General features: G+C 40.4%; 1 protein-coding gene across 2 annotated transcripts in view; it reads left to right on the forward strand.

The window, feature by feature from the left end:
* The first annotated feature begins 308 nt into the window (after positions 1-308).
* Positions 309-16,223, forward strand: part of rhobtb4 (Rho related BTB domain containing 4) — a 41,314-nt gene continuing 25,399 nt past the window's right edge. The window contains exons 1-2 of one of the 2 annotated variants that reach the window (XM_075468760.1): positions 309-471; positions 1,198-1,332. In XM_075468760.1, the coding sequence (XP_075324875.1) occupies positions 1,322-1,332 (11 nt within the window). In that variant the 5' untranslated portion in view covers positions 309-471; positions 1,198-1,321. Of the gene's footprint in view, positions 472-778; positions 1,107-1,197; positions 1,333-16,223 lie in introns of those variants that run through there. The other variant, XM_075468761.1, reaches the window with a different exon arrangement.

Raw genomic sequence — 16,223 nt, forward strand, 5'->3', positions numbered from 1 at the left:
TAAAGCATATGTTATAGGCAAGTGCTGCTAAATATGTGAACAAAGAACCCTTGATGAAAAGTGATAACTGAATTTCTTGAAATGGTACAGAATTCCTCTCAGCGGTGAGCATCACGGTTAGAAAATGACCAGCCATAAGTTACATGAGAAGAATATCCCAGCCACGTTATCAGATGCTGAAGGAACACTGTGGAAATTCCACTGCCTCCTCGATCGCCACGCGCACAGTCGGCCGGAGGCTGGCTCTAGCTCCACTTTATGAATGGATGGGTGTGGCGCGGGTGACTATAATGAGGCCGCCGTCACTGTGGTCGCTGATAGGCGCTGGCGTTCTGTACGTGAAGGATGGTCTGGAGTGAAACATAACTGCATGGGCTCTGCCACCGCTCGCAACAGACAACAAGGGAAGGAAAGAGGAGCAGAGAGGGACCGAAACCCCCGGAGAGCAGTAAACTTCTGGGAGAAATATCGGTGAGATAGGGGACTCGTATTACAAGGGTGCGGTCAAACCAAAAGCAAACCGAGCTTCGTTGTCATTTTTGCACATTTTATTTGAAATAACAAAAACAAATAATGTGATGAGATCGAATAGATGTGATGAGAAATGCATGCGCGTTTACATAAAAGAAGAAGAAAAATGAAGGTCCCCCGTGGATCTGTAAGCCTGCGTGGTATCGATATGTAAGAAAATAGCCTACTTGTGCAGCTATGTTAAGTATTAGGCTGTGTCAATAAAAAAAAATAAAAAAAACAAGCAAAAAACAGACAGACAAAAGAAAGTCGAGGTGAGGTTCCCCTCCTTCTTGTGTTCCCTCCTTGTAGGTGTGACGGAAACAACAAAGGGACGTGGAAAACTCGCATCAGGACCAAAAGCGGACAACTCTACCCAGACATATCCCACGGCACAATAGCGGGCGGGGGGTCGCAAACAAGAGCATGTCTGCGGGTTTTGCAATATGCAGCACTCTTCGTGTAATTACATTCCTCCCGGCGTCTCCCGGCTACAACAGTCTGGAGTGTTTTTCTCCTGTCGGCTCCGGCAGGTCTTCACTAAACACGAAACCAAGCCCATAGTTTGAAGACTTTCATGCCGAGGCGGACGCAGAGTTAGTGTTAAAAAAAAACGCATGATTTTAGATTAGATGCTGTCATGCAGAGGAATGCCCTGAAGTGATCTCATTTGTTTGTCCCTTGCAGCTGAATGGGGAAAAGCGAGAGGCGAGCGCTGCTCAGAGGAAACTGAGGGGAAAGGAGCAGCTGGGAGGTGTGATCTGGAAGCGGACGTCGAGGGGAAAGAGACCTGAGGTGATTGCAGAGGCGAATGTCTGAAAGGTAGGAGCTGCGAGCACTGTCGCGCAGTTATTGACTTGATTTAATCTTCAGGGTAGGCTTGTTGATGAAATAAAAAGTGTGGAGGGCAGACTACAGCGAAGGGGTTGCATAACGGTTCAGTTAGGGTTGTTCACTCTTCTGCACTTATCGACAAACCTCAGACAGAACTCGAAATAGATTGCTTTTAAAAACCCCTGCAGATAGCTAACTGATATGTCCTTTGCAAGACAAGCGTTATTGTTCTTCTCACTTGGAATCTTTAGACAGGATTTGTATGAAAGTTTTATTGAAGAAAAAACAACAACAACAAAAAAAACAAAAAAACATGGGTGGATCACTTTAAATTGACCGACGGAAAAAAGCTGCATCAGAGTGATAACAGACATGCAGCCTCTATCCTTAAGATGCGTTTCATTTTTCTTTTGGCAAGTTTTCTAGTTTGTCTGTAAAGTATATTTGACATATAAAAGGTATTCGAGGTATTATGCAATACAAATTACTCTGAAATTTCCGATTATGATTAGGATTCAAAGTATTGATACACTGTGACCTGGATAATGCAGCGTTATATGATCCTTAAACTGTTACCATCATGATATAATCTCATCATATCACTCACCCTTCTCTTGTGGGAATATTTAAAAAGAAAAATGACAGGGGATACATTTGTCATGAGGCACATTTATATTGCTTGAATCTGAATGATCTAGTTTGCTTGGCGTTGTTAACTACAGAATCGAACATCTTCACCACACAGTTTTTGGAAATGAGTCACGCAGTGTCTGCAATCAGTGATTGCTGCAGCTACTGGTCTAGGCATGGTAGGCAATGTGGTATCTTTGACTGGAACCACAACACTTTCCATTTATCAGTGATGCCTGCAAGACTACATTTCCTTTTCTTTCTTTTTTTTTTGTCTTCCCTTGTCTTTATCATTCCTACCCAGTGGCTGGGTGGGTGTGGGGATGGACTGACAGAGTTGACAACAGTTCCTTGGCTTCAGCCCACTCCTTTAGTGTTTTTCTATCAGCTGTGGAATTTGAACCATTCTTCCTTTGGGGTGAAGCCCATCCCTTCGTCTGCCCCTGCTCAGAGGACTACTTTGTCTCTGAGGAGCTTGTGTTATGTGTGCGTGTGTGTGCGTGTGTGTGTGTGGATGGGTGGGTATAACTGGGGCTTTCCAGTAATGGTTATACACCAAACATTTCTGGCTGCTGGATGACCGAGTGGTGGGCCAAGCCTTCACAGCTGGGAGTCATATAAGAAGCAGTGTCTTTGTGTGAGCTGAGCAATGTAACGCACATATGCACAGTCACATGCACACCAACTGATACACAGTAACACACACCCGCAAGGTCTCCTTCAGGCCCAAACGTCCTCTCTGCTGCTTTCAGAGTGATTAGGATCTGTGGGAAGTGTGCATGGAGCTGGTAGTATATATTATTTGTGTGTATACATGCAGAGATGAGGAGTTGTCCTTATTTAAGTCATCCTTGAAAAGCGACAGTCACATGCACACACACAGACACCCACACACACATACTTGGACATCAACATTCACACAGAAGAGGCATAAAACCTGAACAGAGTCTCGCAGTCATTCCACCGTAATGTTTTCTCTTACCAGCACCACATGATGTTTGTCCTCTTTAGTAAGTTTTGAAGAGAAAAAATGATGGAGGGAGCAAAAAAGAATGAGAAAGAAAGAAAGAAAGATGTGTTTGTGCTGGGGGTCCAAACTGTCCAGGTTTTTTTTTTACAGGCTGCTTCTGTGGTTGTTTTTCAAACGAGGTGTCTGTGAGCAAAGAATGTGTATGCAGGAGCAGAAAGCCGAGCGAGGCAGGTCAGAGAAGGAACACAGGCCTTGTGTGCTCAGAGAAGTGAAGAGGAGAAGCAGATTGTTTGAAAAGAAATGGGACAGAAACCGAGCCATGCAGAGTAGAAAGAATGGAGGAGAGAAGAGAGCAGAACTTTAGGAAGAGGGACACGAAGGGGTTTTTACTGGGAGGAATTCGAAGTAAGGGTTGAACAGTACAGAGCGGGAAAGATAGTTTACCAGATTGGATACAACTGTAATCATGATAAATCAATCAAAGCATGTTGCTTAAACCCTCTCTTAAAATTTTCCACTTCTTCTTATGGGTAAAGAAAACAAAACGATGGCAAAGAAAGGATTTAAAAGATAAAATCGAAATAGACACAGTTGGCAATGTGGCCAGGAATGAAGGACAGCCTTGGTTGACCACTTTCATCCAAAAAATAAAACAAATCCACAGCCCTTTTAAAACTGATTCCACATGTGAAAGTCCTTTTGAACATCTGTCTTCGCTTCCTCTAAGGTGGTACTCTGCTGACTTGTGTCAGTAGCAGTCTCTGTTTTCACTTTGTGTGAGAGTGATTAGACCAGCTGAATTTCTGAAACAAACCAGTCTCACTATTAGTTGACGACACAATAAAAACAGCATTCGTGACAAAGTCAAACGCAGATTGTTTGATTATATGAAATAAAACTCATCTCACACCAGACAGCTCATTTGTGAGGGAATGAGCTGTTTCTGTGGTGAGAGATGTGGATAAGAAGGTGTTGAATTATAAGCAAAGACAGGACAGGGCAGGGCCAGGCCAAGTGGGTAAGAAGAGATAAGAAATCCAGTTCAGTTGAGAGTGGGTGTCTTCATCCAGTCATGGCTGCTCAGACAGCTTCAGGCTGGAGTAAGACGAGGGGCTGGTGGGTTGTGTCCAGGATGGCTACACTGATAGGGAGGCATATTACACAATGTCACTGTTGACAGAATATAACAAAATAGTTCTGGGTCAAAGGTTGAGTGCACTGAGAACTATTTCATTTTTCATAAGTTTAATGCCTACAGTGATTTCAATTTGTAATTTCAACAGCTGCTCATTTTTTCTCTTTTTTTTAGTTTTAAGTTCAAGTGTCAGTTTACTTCCTCTGATTCTGTGTCATTTGCTGTGTAGTATAACCTGCAGGAAACTCTGCCTCTGCATTACATGGCTTCAAAATGGCAGGTTACCAAAGGTCTGAGAAAGATCGGGACTGGTTAGAGCTACAGCTGAGAAGTAGCTTGTAAAGATGATGGCTGGTGGACTGATATAGAAGAAAAGGTCTTGGGCTAAATGTGGCTCTGGAATTTTAGGCTAGAAACTCAATAATAAGCAGATACACACTGCTATTCGTTAAAGTTGAGCTGCCATCATACATACATGCTCTACATTTTCACTGTACACTGTCTGCTCACTGGTAATTCATACTTCTTGTAGTTTTATTTTGCCACTCTTGCCTTTGTCCCCACAGTTGCTTCTCTTTTCTTCCCTCCCTCAGCACAGTTGTTAGACGAGGCACTTTTGGTGTTGGGCCAGGGCCGTGCTCACTGTGCAACTGTTTGCAGAGCTCAAGAATGAGCGTACACTGGCAGCAGTGCAACTCAAGTCGAGTACCAATGTGCTCAGTGCATCAGTATTAGAGTGCATTTTGTTTTAGAGACATCCCATAAGTCACAAGATGATAAAGAAGGTAGTTTTCGTTTGATACAGTGGGTTTGATTTAAGAGAGTTCCAGGAACTTGACAATGCCAACGAGGTTGAAATAACCCCTTGGCAGTTAAAATGCTAAAGCACTGTGTTTATTATTTATGATGTAGTGTAAGCATTCACCACATACTGAATGTATACTGAGAGCAGACATTTAAATACTATTAATTGCTCTATTTTTCTAAATACGCTACTTTGTGTAACCCTTTATTATATATCTTTTTTTTTTAATTGTGTTGGTACTTACTGGATGTGTGTGTCAGCATGTATGCTGAGGAAAGGATTTTGTGTTATGCCCCAAACACCGAGTGGCACCAATTGGTTTCTTGGCTGTAGCTGCTCTCTTTATATGTTCACGTTTGTGTTTATGTGATTCTGTGTATCATGGTAGTGCTGATTTATCACTCCAACAAACAAATCCTCCTGTGTATCTGCGTGTTTTTGATTTGATTGATTTTGATTGATTGTATCTGCGTGTGATTATGCATGTATATTTTTGTATGAGTGAGTGCAATTTGATCCCTGGGTGTCTTTTTTTTTCTTTTTTTTATGGCGTCTGCTCCTCTCATTTGTGGTAGAGAGCTGATCCCCTTGGGTGAATTGGATCCAACGTCATATGACTGAGGAAATGCCAACTAGGTATTCAAGGATTCAAGTGAGAATGTACTGCAATCACAGATTGCATTTCACCCCATAGGAGCTAGTCTGAGGCCTTCATAGTGAAGGTGGTGTGTCTGAGTGTCCTGCAGGCTATGAGTGCAGTTGAACATATGTGACTGTCTCCTTGCGTCCCCTACAGGATCTTGTATGTAGACTGACCCACACCCTCGTACTTCACATGCCTGCATGGGCCCAAACAATCCCATATGGCTTCAGTGTTGTTAACACAGTGGTAATCTCTAGCGTCTCTCATTGACAGTGCCTGCAAGCCTTTGCTGTCTGTCTCCTAATCTTCCTGTTTGTTTTCACATCTTGCCTGCCTGTATATCCCTCTGTCTTTCTTTTGTAACCACACTATGCCTCTCAGTGACTGAAAAGAGACCCCAAATTAGCTCCTACAGCAGCGTTGATTGCTGTGTTTGAATGGGAAAAAGTGAGGTGGATCAAGAAGGGTTTGTTCAAAATTTAATTTTCTTGTCCTTTATGAGACAGTTGGGGAAAATAAACTGGAAAGGGTTGCCACTGCATGCTTATTGTCACCCCCAAATTTGGGGGTCACATAATTTAAGCACTGATTACAACTGATTGCTGGTATTTTAAATGTGATTAGGAGCAATAATTAGGTGACTTCTTTATTCACTCTTACAATGCTTCTTTCTCCATAGCCGAGCATCCTCACAAGGAATCACTGGAACATCTTCTAACACACCCAAGTTCATTAGCAAACACACAATTACCGGCACAATGACTCACACAGCAAAGCAGTTGAACTCCAAAATCCACAACCTCTTTATACTGTGAGGACATAAACACATTGACAAATACGTGCACTCTCCTTATGCATTAAGAGTCTTTATGCACAATCTGTCTGTGCTCTACAAAGAGCTGGAGGCTTTAAACAAATATTGTGTAAAAGAAACACCCAAGGGTGTCATTCCTGCTAATCAGGGTCAGACTTGTTTCAGTCTCGACTAACCCACTCATGAAACCACATGATCTTAATCTGTTACTGTGTATACTGTATGTATATATATATATATATGTTATGGCAGCCAGTTGTTACAGTTTCAGGACACTGACGCTACCTGACTGACACCCTCTCCTCTGTCTTTCAGGCTCTCTTTCTCACACACATGTGGTAGCAAGTTTTCAGATGAGAGCTCTGTTATTTTCCAAGTCAATGTCTGCAATTTGTTCCCTCATGAAGCTCTGACTCACCACATATGATATGGCTTTATTGTATACTTTTAGCTTGGATTATTTTTTAGCTCAGAAATACTTCAGGGACTTTTCCCTAAAATGAATATGATAAGGACAATGATCGAAATAAAGGAAATAAGCAGAAGTATAATAAAACACAAAAGTCATGTTGGCTTGCATCTTTCCTTAACCACAAAATGACCAGGAATGGGACTGAATCTCAGAATGCACATGATAACACAGTGTTTGAATTTGAAAACACAGTTCAAGGGCGCCACACCAAACCTCTGAAAATCTCTCGGGTCATCTAAGGAGAGACAGTTTTGAAATTGTCATACTGCCTCTCCTTGTTTCTTTCCCACTGGAATAAATTACTCTCTTTCAGTTTTAATATTTTATCAAGATCATCATTATGATCCCTACTTCATATTATGTGAACACTTACTATCAATGCATTTAGAACCAACAGACAACTTGTAATGCAGAAGTATTGACTTCTTAAATTTTCTCAAGCGCCCTTATAACTGTTAAGATCTTTAAAGTGAAATGCCATCTACTTCCCCCTTGACAAAAAGATAATTTGCACTGCAGTACAATTTCATATTGGTTTAGTATTGAAAATCTTGACTTTAAACAGTTAAAAACTGTGTGATCTTATTTGATTGTGCTTTCAAGTTCAGTCTTATTTAGTGTACAAATTGCCAGAGAGGAGTTCTCTTTACAAATTTTAGGGATAAGCAAGGATCTACAGTAACAGACCATCTAAAAGGGCTTCTACCTGCTTTGCCTTTCTTCACATGTTTAAAATCTGTGAGGCCAGTGCTACAGCTTTGCAAATAAATGACATGTGGTCACAGTGTGCGATGATTGTTTCATGCTGTTTATATACAAGGCCATTGGGTAGCAGTGCAGCAATAACTGAAAACCAGTATAGATTTTTCCATTACACTATTTTAAGATACCCAACCTGCATAGTGTATCGCATATCTTGTTGAATAACATTCCTGCGTTTGGAGATGCATGAGGACATCCATTTCAGTGAATTCAGGCCAGAGGTATTGAATTTCATTGGTCTAAGATGAAAATCATACCTCTACATTTGGTCATTTCTGTGATTTCAGCACAGCTGAAGGATTACATGATTCTCCATTGCCTGAGAAAAATGATTTGGCCACATAGGATTATAAAATCCTCTCAAAGCCCCATTGAATTAAATTAAAATTGCATTGCTTTCTAGGTAAATGCTTTTCACCTTGCAACAGGTTTGTTTTTGTATACTCAAGTGCAATACAATATGAGGAACTCAACAGAGCAGCACAAATTAATAAACAACATGCAGACTAAACACAACAAAGGACCTTCCTGTTTTGTTTTGGGTCTCTGTGAAGTGGTTTATTTGTCTATTCGTGACTCAGTCTCTGTGATTTTTGCTTTTTGCACTCCCCTTTCTCCCTTTTCTCTATTTCTCTATATGTGACCAACAAAACCTCTAAACTAGGCTATAGTGCTTTGTAGAGCTGATGTACTGACTGTGTGCAGTGGGATCTTGGCAGGGCTACAGCTCTGCTTCTCTGTGCCAGACTGAAGTCCAAAGGTGTTTGTCTTGGCTTTTCTCTGCGCTTGATCGGGATGCTTTAAGAGTACTGACTGACCTATGGTGAGACCAGATATGTTGCCGTTCTCACAACTTTAGCACTCCCTTTGCCCCTTGCCCAACCAAAAGTAATCCCCACTCTAATCAGTACTGTGCACCATTTCACTTCATTTGAGAAACGTTACATTTTCTTTAATCCTAAAGCATTTAAACCTAGCATTGTATCTCTCTTGTGTCCTGTATTTTTGTCACATCATTGTTAAAAAGTTTCCTATATGCCATACAATATTAAAGGCAGAGGTTACCACATGCCCAACATTACAGAGAGTTGCAGTGAGGTGTTAGTTGTTAGTAACAGATTAGATGCATCACTGGACAGACTTCCTGGCAGATTGAACAGATTGAACTGTTTATTACCCACTGATGTACCGTCAGTGTATTGGTCAATAAAGCTTTTGGAAGTACAGTATTGTATACAATGCTATGCCATGACAGTAAGCTCTTGGCGCTGATACAGAGCTAAGGCATCTCCTGGGTCAGTTGAGGCTTTCAGCATGAGAATATGTCACCTAAACGCTAATTATCTCAGCAGTCTATCAGTTGTTGTGACATTTAGGGGCAAATCATCTTTCAGCTGCCTTAAAAGTTATTAGTAAACAGGATACTTCAGCAAACACTTTACTTCAGCCGTATATAACAACACTGCTATGATCAATTAGAGGGAAATGAAAAGTAGAACGCCCATAAAACAGCACCTGTGTTAATTATTTATTTATTTTTTGGGCTTTTATGCCTTTAATGAACAGGACAGTTCAAGAGAGACAGGAAGCAGGGGGCAGAGAGAGGGGTGGAAAGACATGCAGCAAAAGGCCATCCGATGCAGGACTTGAACCAGGGCCAGCTGCAGCGAGGACTGTAGCCTCTGTATATGCTTATCCCACTACGCCACCAACCACCTCACCACAGCACCTGTTCATTTATTGACTCTTTCCCTCTTATCACCCTTTGAACATGCTCTTGGCACTAAAATAGCCTATCCTTAAAGACACTTTGCAAGTTGTTAAAGATAAGCTTGGATTTGCTAAAGAACATTATAAAGGAATATTTCGGGTGGACTAAATCAATTTCAAGTACACACTGAAACCAAAGTGTGTCTGAGGTTTAGCGCTTTGTCTCTAGTAAAAGGTGTCATTGAGAAAAATGTTCAGTGGATTATGTTTCCCACGGTCAATCTTGATGATTTTAAAAGAAGTATATTTGGGTGTCAGTTTTAAGGCTAATCAATGTTCAAGAAGTTGCAAAGTTACATCTAGACTTAGTCTATTCAACTTATTCTTTTCAGCTACTAAATTAATGTTTGTCTGGAAAAAACATTTTTCTAGTTCTGCATTTCTGGAACCTCAAATAATATTTTCAAAATCTAGTCATATGGTGGTCTTTTCAGCCAAGGAAATCCTGGTCTCTATCACAGCCTTACTGAAATCAAATCTTTTTGTGTCCTTTCCTCTGTGGGGTTCAAGGCCATATTGTAGAAATGTTTGACATCATCTGGACTGGGTCTGTAAGAATTGCACCATTATCCATCATGGACCCATTCTGTACTATTTTGTGTATTTATCAGTCTTTCTAAAAACAATTGTAAAATACAGACCCATATTGTATGCACATTTGACCTGCTTCAGAAGTCCATCTTCTTAGCTGTTCACTTCTGGTGACACAGTCTTCCTTGCTCACCTTAATTTGGCCCTCAGCCTCTGCGATTTTACCTGGCTCACTTCCTGGTCTTCATCCTCCTTCCGATATTTATCCTCTTTCTCAATTCTCAGCCTGATTCTTACATCCCAACTTGAGGTAATTTCCAACCAGGATTTTGACCTAAACACTCATCCCATTTCTTTTAAGGCCTAAGACCTGTGTAGCCTGTTAATCCACCAAAACTTTAAAGGCTCAGATCTCACACTCCCAAGATATTTGAAAGTTATTTTTCACTTTGCAAGAGCATGTTCCACACTCTCTTGTACATATGCCTCCTTCTAAGTCAAGCAGCCACAGTGGTCTTTGCAGAATCTGCCTTCATATCAATAATATTTGCGAAGTTGGTATAGTTTTAAACCCATGAACGCATACATTTTTTTTTTTATCTGTCTCAACTCAAGGGAAACTTTTCAGGCTATCAAAATATGTTTAAGCTCAAATACAGCTATTTTGTTTTATCGTCAAAGTGAAATGTCACTTTAAGAGTTTGGATCTGCAGCTGAAGAGAGTCTTAATAAGATTAGCCCTGCCACTTGACAGCCACAGCTTAAGAGGCATGTCTACTGACCTGTGTGTCTCTATCCAGCAGAGATAGAGCGTGTGTTTTGTTTGTGCATATGTAATCTTAAAATCATGTATGCATAGAGATTTGGATTTGAAACACCTGTTTATTTGTGCCTTCATATGTTCCTGTATGTTTGATTTGATACAAAAAAGACAGTGTTTTGTGCACATGCATATCTGCAGCATGTCAGTATATACATGTATTTGAGCATAGCAAGACATGTCTGTATACAGCTGCTTCAAGTCAAGAATATAGACAGAGTATAACTCCAGGGCAGAGAAGCAGGAGATTTGTGCTACTCAAGAAATTAGAGTATCCACTCAAATGTTCACCATCTCCAAACTAACCATTCACCTTATCCGTCCACACTCTCCTGTGTCAGGTTGTCTTTTTTGATAAAACGGGCCTAACATTACAGGCTTTGATTTTGAAAAACAACAAACAAATCTGCAATCCCTCTGAAGCGTTTCCTACTTACACTTTCAGGAAGTTTTGACAAGCTTCGCAACAAACACAGTACCCACAGGGCAGCGGGGGTAATTTGACAAGATCATGTGCTGATGCTTGGTGGGATGGACTGTGTTCGTGGCAGTTGTGTTTGGTATGCACATACCACAGAACTGTAATTGGTTTTCTTTTTGGAGTCTGAGAAGACCAAAGTACAGTGTGAAATATGTAACAGCGTGTTCTTGTTCACTCCAGGTGCTGCTTTGTGAAAGCAAAGGCACCACACTGTGAAACATCTAAGTAGGCATTAATATTGTAATCAGAGGCCTGTTTATTCTCAGGCAGACTGTGGGTCATTGAATAGCAAGAACCTTTCCACACCATACTCCCTCAGCAGTGCCAGCTTCCCTCCCATTCATCTCACCCTCCATCCTATCGGCTATTTCAACAGCCTTTGGCCCAGGAACTCAAGCCACTTTGCATTCTTCACATATTCCACCATCATGGCAAGCACAGACTTGACCTGATCAAACATCAGCATTATAAACAGTAAACACTAATGGGGTCAGATTTACAACCCAAATTAAAAAAGAAAACAGTCATGCTGTGTAAAAATGTAATTAACATAATAATGCAATGATTTGCCAACCTCAAGAATCAATATTTAATTCACTATAGAACATAGAATACTTATCAAATGTTTAAAGAAACATTTTTTTTATTTTTTATTTAAAAAATAAACATATGAGTTTGTCCCGACCTGGAAAATCAAGCGATACTAAACAGAAACAGTTTTTCAACTAACTGGGGTAATTGGCAGCAGGTGAGTAACATCATTAGAAGTAAAAAAAATAAAATAAAGCAATTTTGAGAGGCAAAAGTATCGATGGGCAGAAGTTTAGCAATCTGCAAAAACTCCATTTACAAGTTGTGGAGTGATTTCATGATAATGTTCATCAACATGGCCGGCTCGCAGTCCCGATCTTTTATCAATTGAAAAGAATTGGTGCATCCTGAAATGCGACAAAGAAGACCCAGGACTGTTGAGCAGCTAGATTCCTTTATCAGACAAGAATGGGACAACATTCCCCTCCCAAATGTTCAGCAACTGGTCTCCTCAGATCCCAGATGGTTATGGACTGTTGTTAAAGGTTTTTAGGAATTTTTGGAACACAGAACTTTTCGGAATTAGGATTGTGCAATCTGACTGCTGTTTCTGATTCTGAGCTTTCCAGAGAAGTGATGCAGGCAGTGACTTCATTAGGATAAAATGAGGCAACAACAGCTGGTCACACACGTGGACTTTTTCTACGGACTCTAGATAAAACAGTCTGGTGATAACAAAGAAAGTAAACAATATCATCAGTCTGTCTCTTTTTCACTTGTGCTCTTGTCTGTCGTCTCTTTCAATACTTTCTCTCAGGCCTTATCTAGCATTGTATGTTTGCCACTGAAACCCACACTCTTCTAACATGCCTATTAACCATTGCCAGATAGGCTTGCAGTTATAAAACCTACTCTATTTCATACCAGGGTGCAGGGTCTGTCAACACTCTGCCACTTCTCCATGTCAGAGTGTGTGTGCGTGTGCATCTGTGTGACGCAGATAGATGCATTTGAATTTCTGGGCATTTGTCAGGTTTTTTTTTTTTGTTTTTCCCACTGCTGACCATTTTTGAATTCCAGTTTCCCACAAGCTCACTTCACTAGCTTTCAGTCATTCCATTCTTGCTCCTGAACTTTGACCTTGGGTTTTTCTTCCCAGGGGAACTAGTTCAAATTGTCAAATGAGTTATATTTTTCTTTTGTCACTCATCAAAAGTAAAAATATGTACCCAATCTGATCTGCCCTGGCAAGGAAACATGAAAATGACCTCATTCTTTAGCTCTACATATGTATGGCATGCAATCTGTGCTAGCATCTGTGTGTGTGTGTGTGTGCGTTTGTGTGTGTGCCAGAGCTGAAGGTAGAATTTAATCTTTGATACTGCTATCAGTTCCACGGTGATCAAGGAGGTGTTTGGAAGACCCACTGCAGCTCTGACCTACTTGTGGCAGTGAATGGGTTGCATGTAGACTGTTTGTGTTGTGTGTGTGTGTTTGTTCGAGCTTAGGATGGTGTGTGTTTATAGCGAACTCTGTGTGGACATGGGGAGTGTGAGAAGCTGTGTGTTTTGACAGCTTTAGAGCAGTTCCAGCGCAGAGCTGGGGCAGGGGGTGAGCGGGCCTGTTGGATATTCGGGTGAGCTGTTGAGGTGAAAATAGGGTCAGTGGGGGAGTGGACAGAAGGGCATGTGATGAGGGCAAACATAGCCTCTTAAAATGCTCCATGGTCATTAAAATGATACATGATATCCATTTCTTGGTGTTGAATAAACTCTTGTCATCAGACAGTAATCCATGTGAAACTCACTTGCATGATAATGCAAACAGGAATTTTTACTGACCAGCATCTCAGTTGGATATTAATGCATTTTTCAGATGTGAGAATAAAGCACCATATGAACAGCATTTAACCCTACTTGAATAGCAAGTATAGGCTATCACAGCTTGTGACACTGTTTTTTTTTCTCTGTCTTGACTGCACGGGTCTTTGAGATTTATCAATACATTTTTGATGATGCTTAAGTTAAGGGTCTGTGACATATTCTATTGTGAATTTAGAGGTGTGTGTAGGAACACTTCCTGTTTTACAAGCATTCCAATTTCCAACTCCCCTTCCATCCACTTCCTTTCATCCATCCACATCCCCTTTACCAGAAAAATGTTCCCTGTGCCACTAACCACAACATCAATCCGTACTAATGCCTAACACATGGAGAGGTTTTTTGTTTTTTTAAAGAAATGATTCTCCCCTTTCCCTTCAAATATACCTTTGCTCATTGTGACCTAAGTATTCCTAATTTCAGTCTATTTGACTTGTTTTCCAAATATATCAGACTTGTTTATTTGTTAATTGGCAAATATCGGATGCTGAATTCAATGCTGAAGTCAGAGAAGGGATCACTGCACAGTAGAATAAAGAACCATCAACCCAGTCTGCTAACTTTTCCTGAAGATCTTATGCAGTCAAATTTCTTTTTTGATTCGTCATTCTGTAATTCTATAATTTTATGTGTGGCTTTCTGTGACAGTGTCACAACTTTTAGACCTCAACTTGACCTCCATTCGTCCTATAAACTGCTGCATCTTAATTACATTAGGAACTAAGGAAACGGTTTCTTAAACCCTTTTCCTCCGGCCTTTTTCTGCCTTGTGGGCTTCAGTTCCTTTAGAATACTATGTTTTTTTTTTAGAAGCTAGTGGCTGTTGATTGTTAAGACGAGGTTCGAGGAATCAGAATGTTTAGTCTTTGAACTTTGCAACAATTGGTCTCTCCTAACAGTGAATGTGAACAAGGCATAGACCTGAAAACCTAATTGTTTATTCTGAAGCTCAAATCCTTTGGAGGTGTCTTAACTTTTACATGGTGCTCCTATCATTTTTTGTTCTCCACATATAGAATTGTACAAAACATAAAATAATACACAAATCATGATTAAAATGTTGAGAAAATATCTTAGATAATGACTTTTAGCCCATTTGTAGATCCAATCCCCATTCATTGATTAGAGTAGGGATGCCCTAACTTGAATAGTACCATACCTGCAGCTAAATGAAAAAAAGGCATCTGTACTTTGTGAACTTAAGGAAATATTTAATTTCAATATATTAATCTAAGGGTGTCATTTTACTGATTAAACATTAGTAACTTTGAAATTCAATTAATGCACTTCAGATAAAACGTTGACCTGGATGCGCAGGTGAAGTATTCATGCCAAAGAACGATCTGAGCTCATTCTTCCAACTTTAATCTCACACAAGTGTAAAAGCCATGGGAGTAGGCTTCCCACGCAGTCAATAAAAGAGCGATAAAGCTTGCAAAGAAAGCACAGGCTCTTTCGTTTTACTGTAGCTGAAAAGGCCAGACATTACCTCAAACTGTGAAGTTCTCCCACAAGTTCACAACCCCAACAAAGGGGCTGCCTCTGCTTAGTTCTAAGCCCTCTCAGTGCCAGTGATGCTGTACCCCTGCTTTCTCAAGCAGAATTCCAGCCCATCTTTCATGCTGTTTTATTCTGGCCTTGCCAGCCAGGTCAGGGGGCAGTATTTTCTCAGGGCTTCAAGACAATACTGGACAAGTAGATGTAAAGCCCACACCCCCTATTTATCCACTGAACTCCTGTTCAGTTTGTGTTCATTTTGGTGTTGGTCCTGTTTACATGGAGTTCAGTAAAATTACCTAAAAACATAGATATTTATGAGTCTTCAAGGATGTAATGAAAGCAGTGCAAAGGTATTTAGTCAAAGAACAAATTTATAGTTTGCTGTGCTATAATTCTTTGTTAATTTGCTATAATCACATAGGTTGACGCCCACGACCAAAGCTACATGAAGATCAGTCAAAAAGATGAAAGCTGGTGTTATAGTAGCCTTAAGCGAGAGCACTGACTTAATGGGACAGTGAGTATTGATGGCTTCTTTGACAGGGATCAGTACCCAATTCTACCAGTAGATGTCTGTCTTCAGTCTTCCCGAAGCATGGAGAAAGTTAATAGATGGACTAACCAGGATCCACATATAGCCCAACACTACATTATGTCCCATATTAATAGTTTGATAAAATGTTGTCTAAAATAGACTCCACTTTCACCTGTTATCTTGTGATATAGATAGGAAATTTATGAGCAGATGAACTCATATGTATATATAAAAAAAGAAAGCTCCTCTGACATAAACATGCAGGGCCAAAGCTATTAAAGTTATATTAGCAAAAGATTTTTCCCTACAGACAAGTTGGGTATTTTTGCCACTTGGCAACGTGGAAGCATTTTTCTCCTCTGGTGCAGCTTAACATTCCAGAAATGAATTCCCAGATTTTAGAAAAGGCCAAAAGCTTGGTAGTTTCCATGATCCAATCAAAGATCCACTGTTTGAGCGCTCCTATGTTGGCTTCAGAAGCAGCATAGTTGCTATGTGGTAGTTGCTATGCCTGTGCACGGAATAACCATAAAAGTAAAATTCTCTCTTTTACCTATGAGAATTAACAACACCATTGCATTATTTATCTTGATTTTAATT

The sequence above is a fragment of the Odontesthes bonariensis genome, chromosome 6 (assembly GCF_027942865.1).
Source record: "Odontesthes bonariensis isolate fOdoBon6 chromosome 6, fOdoBon6.hap1, whole genome shotgun sequence".
Lineage (NCBI taxonomy): Eukaryota > Metazoa > Chordata > Actinopteri > Atheriniformes > Atherinopsidae > Odontesthes > Odontesthes bonariensis.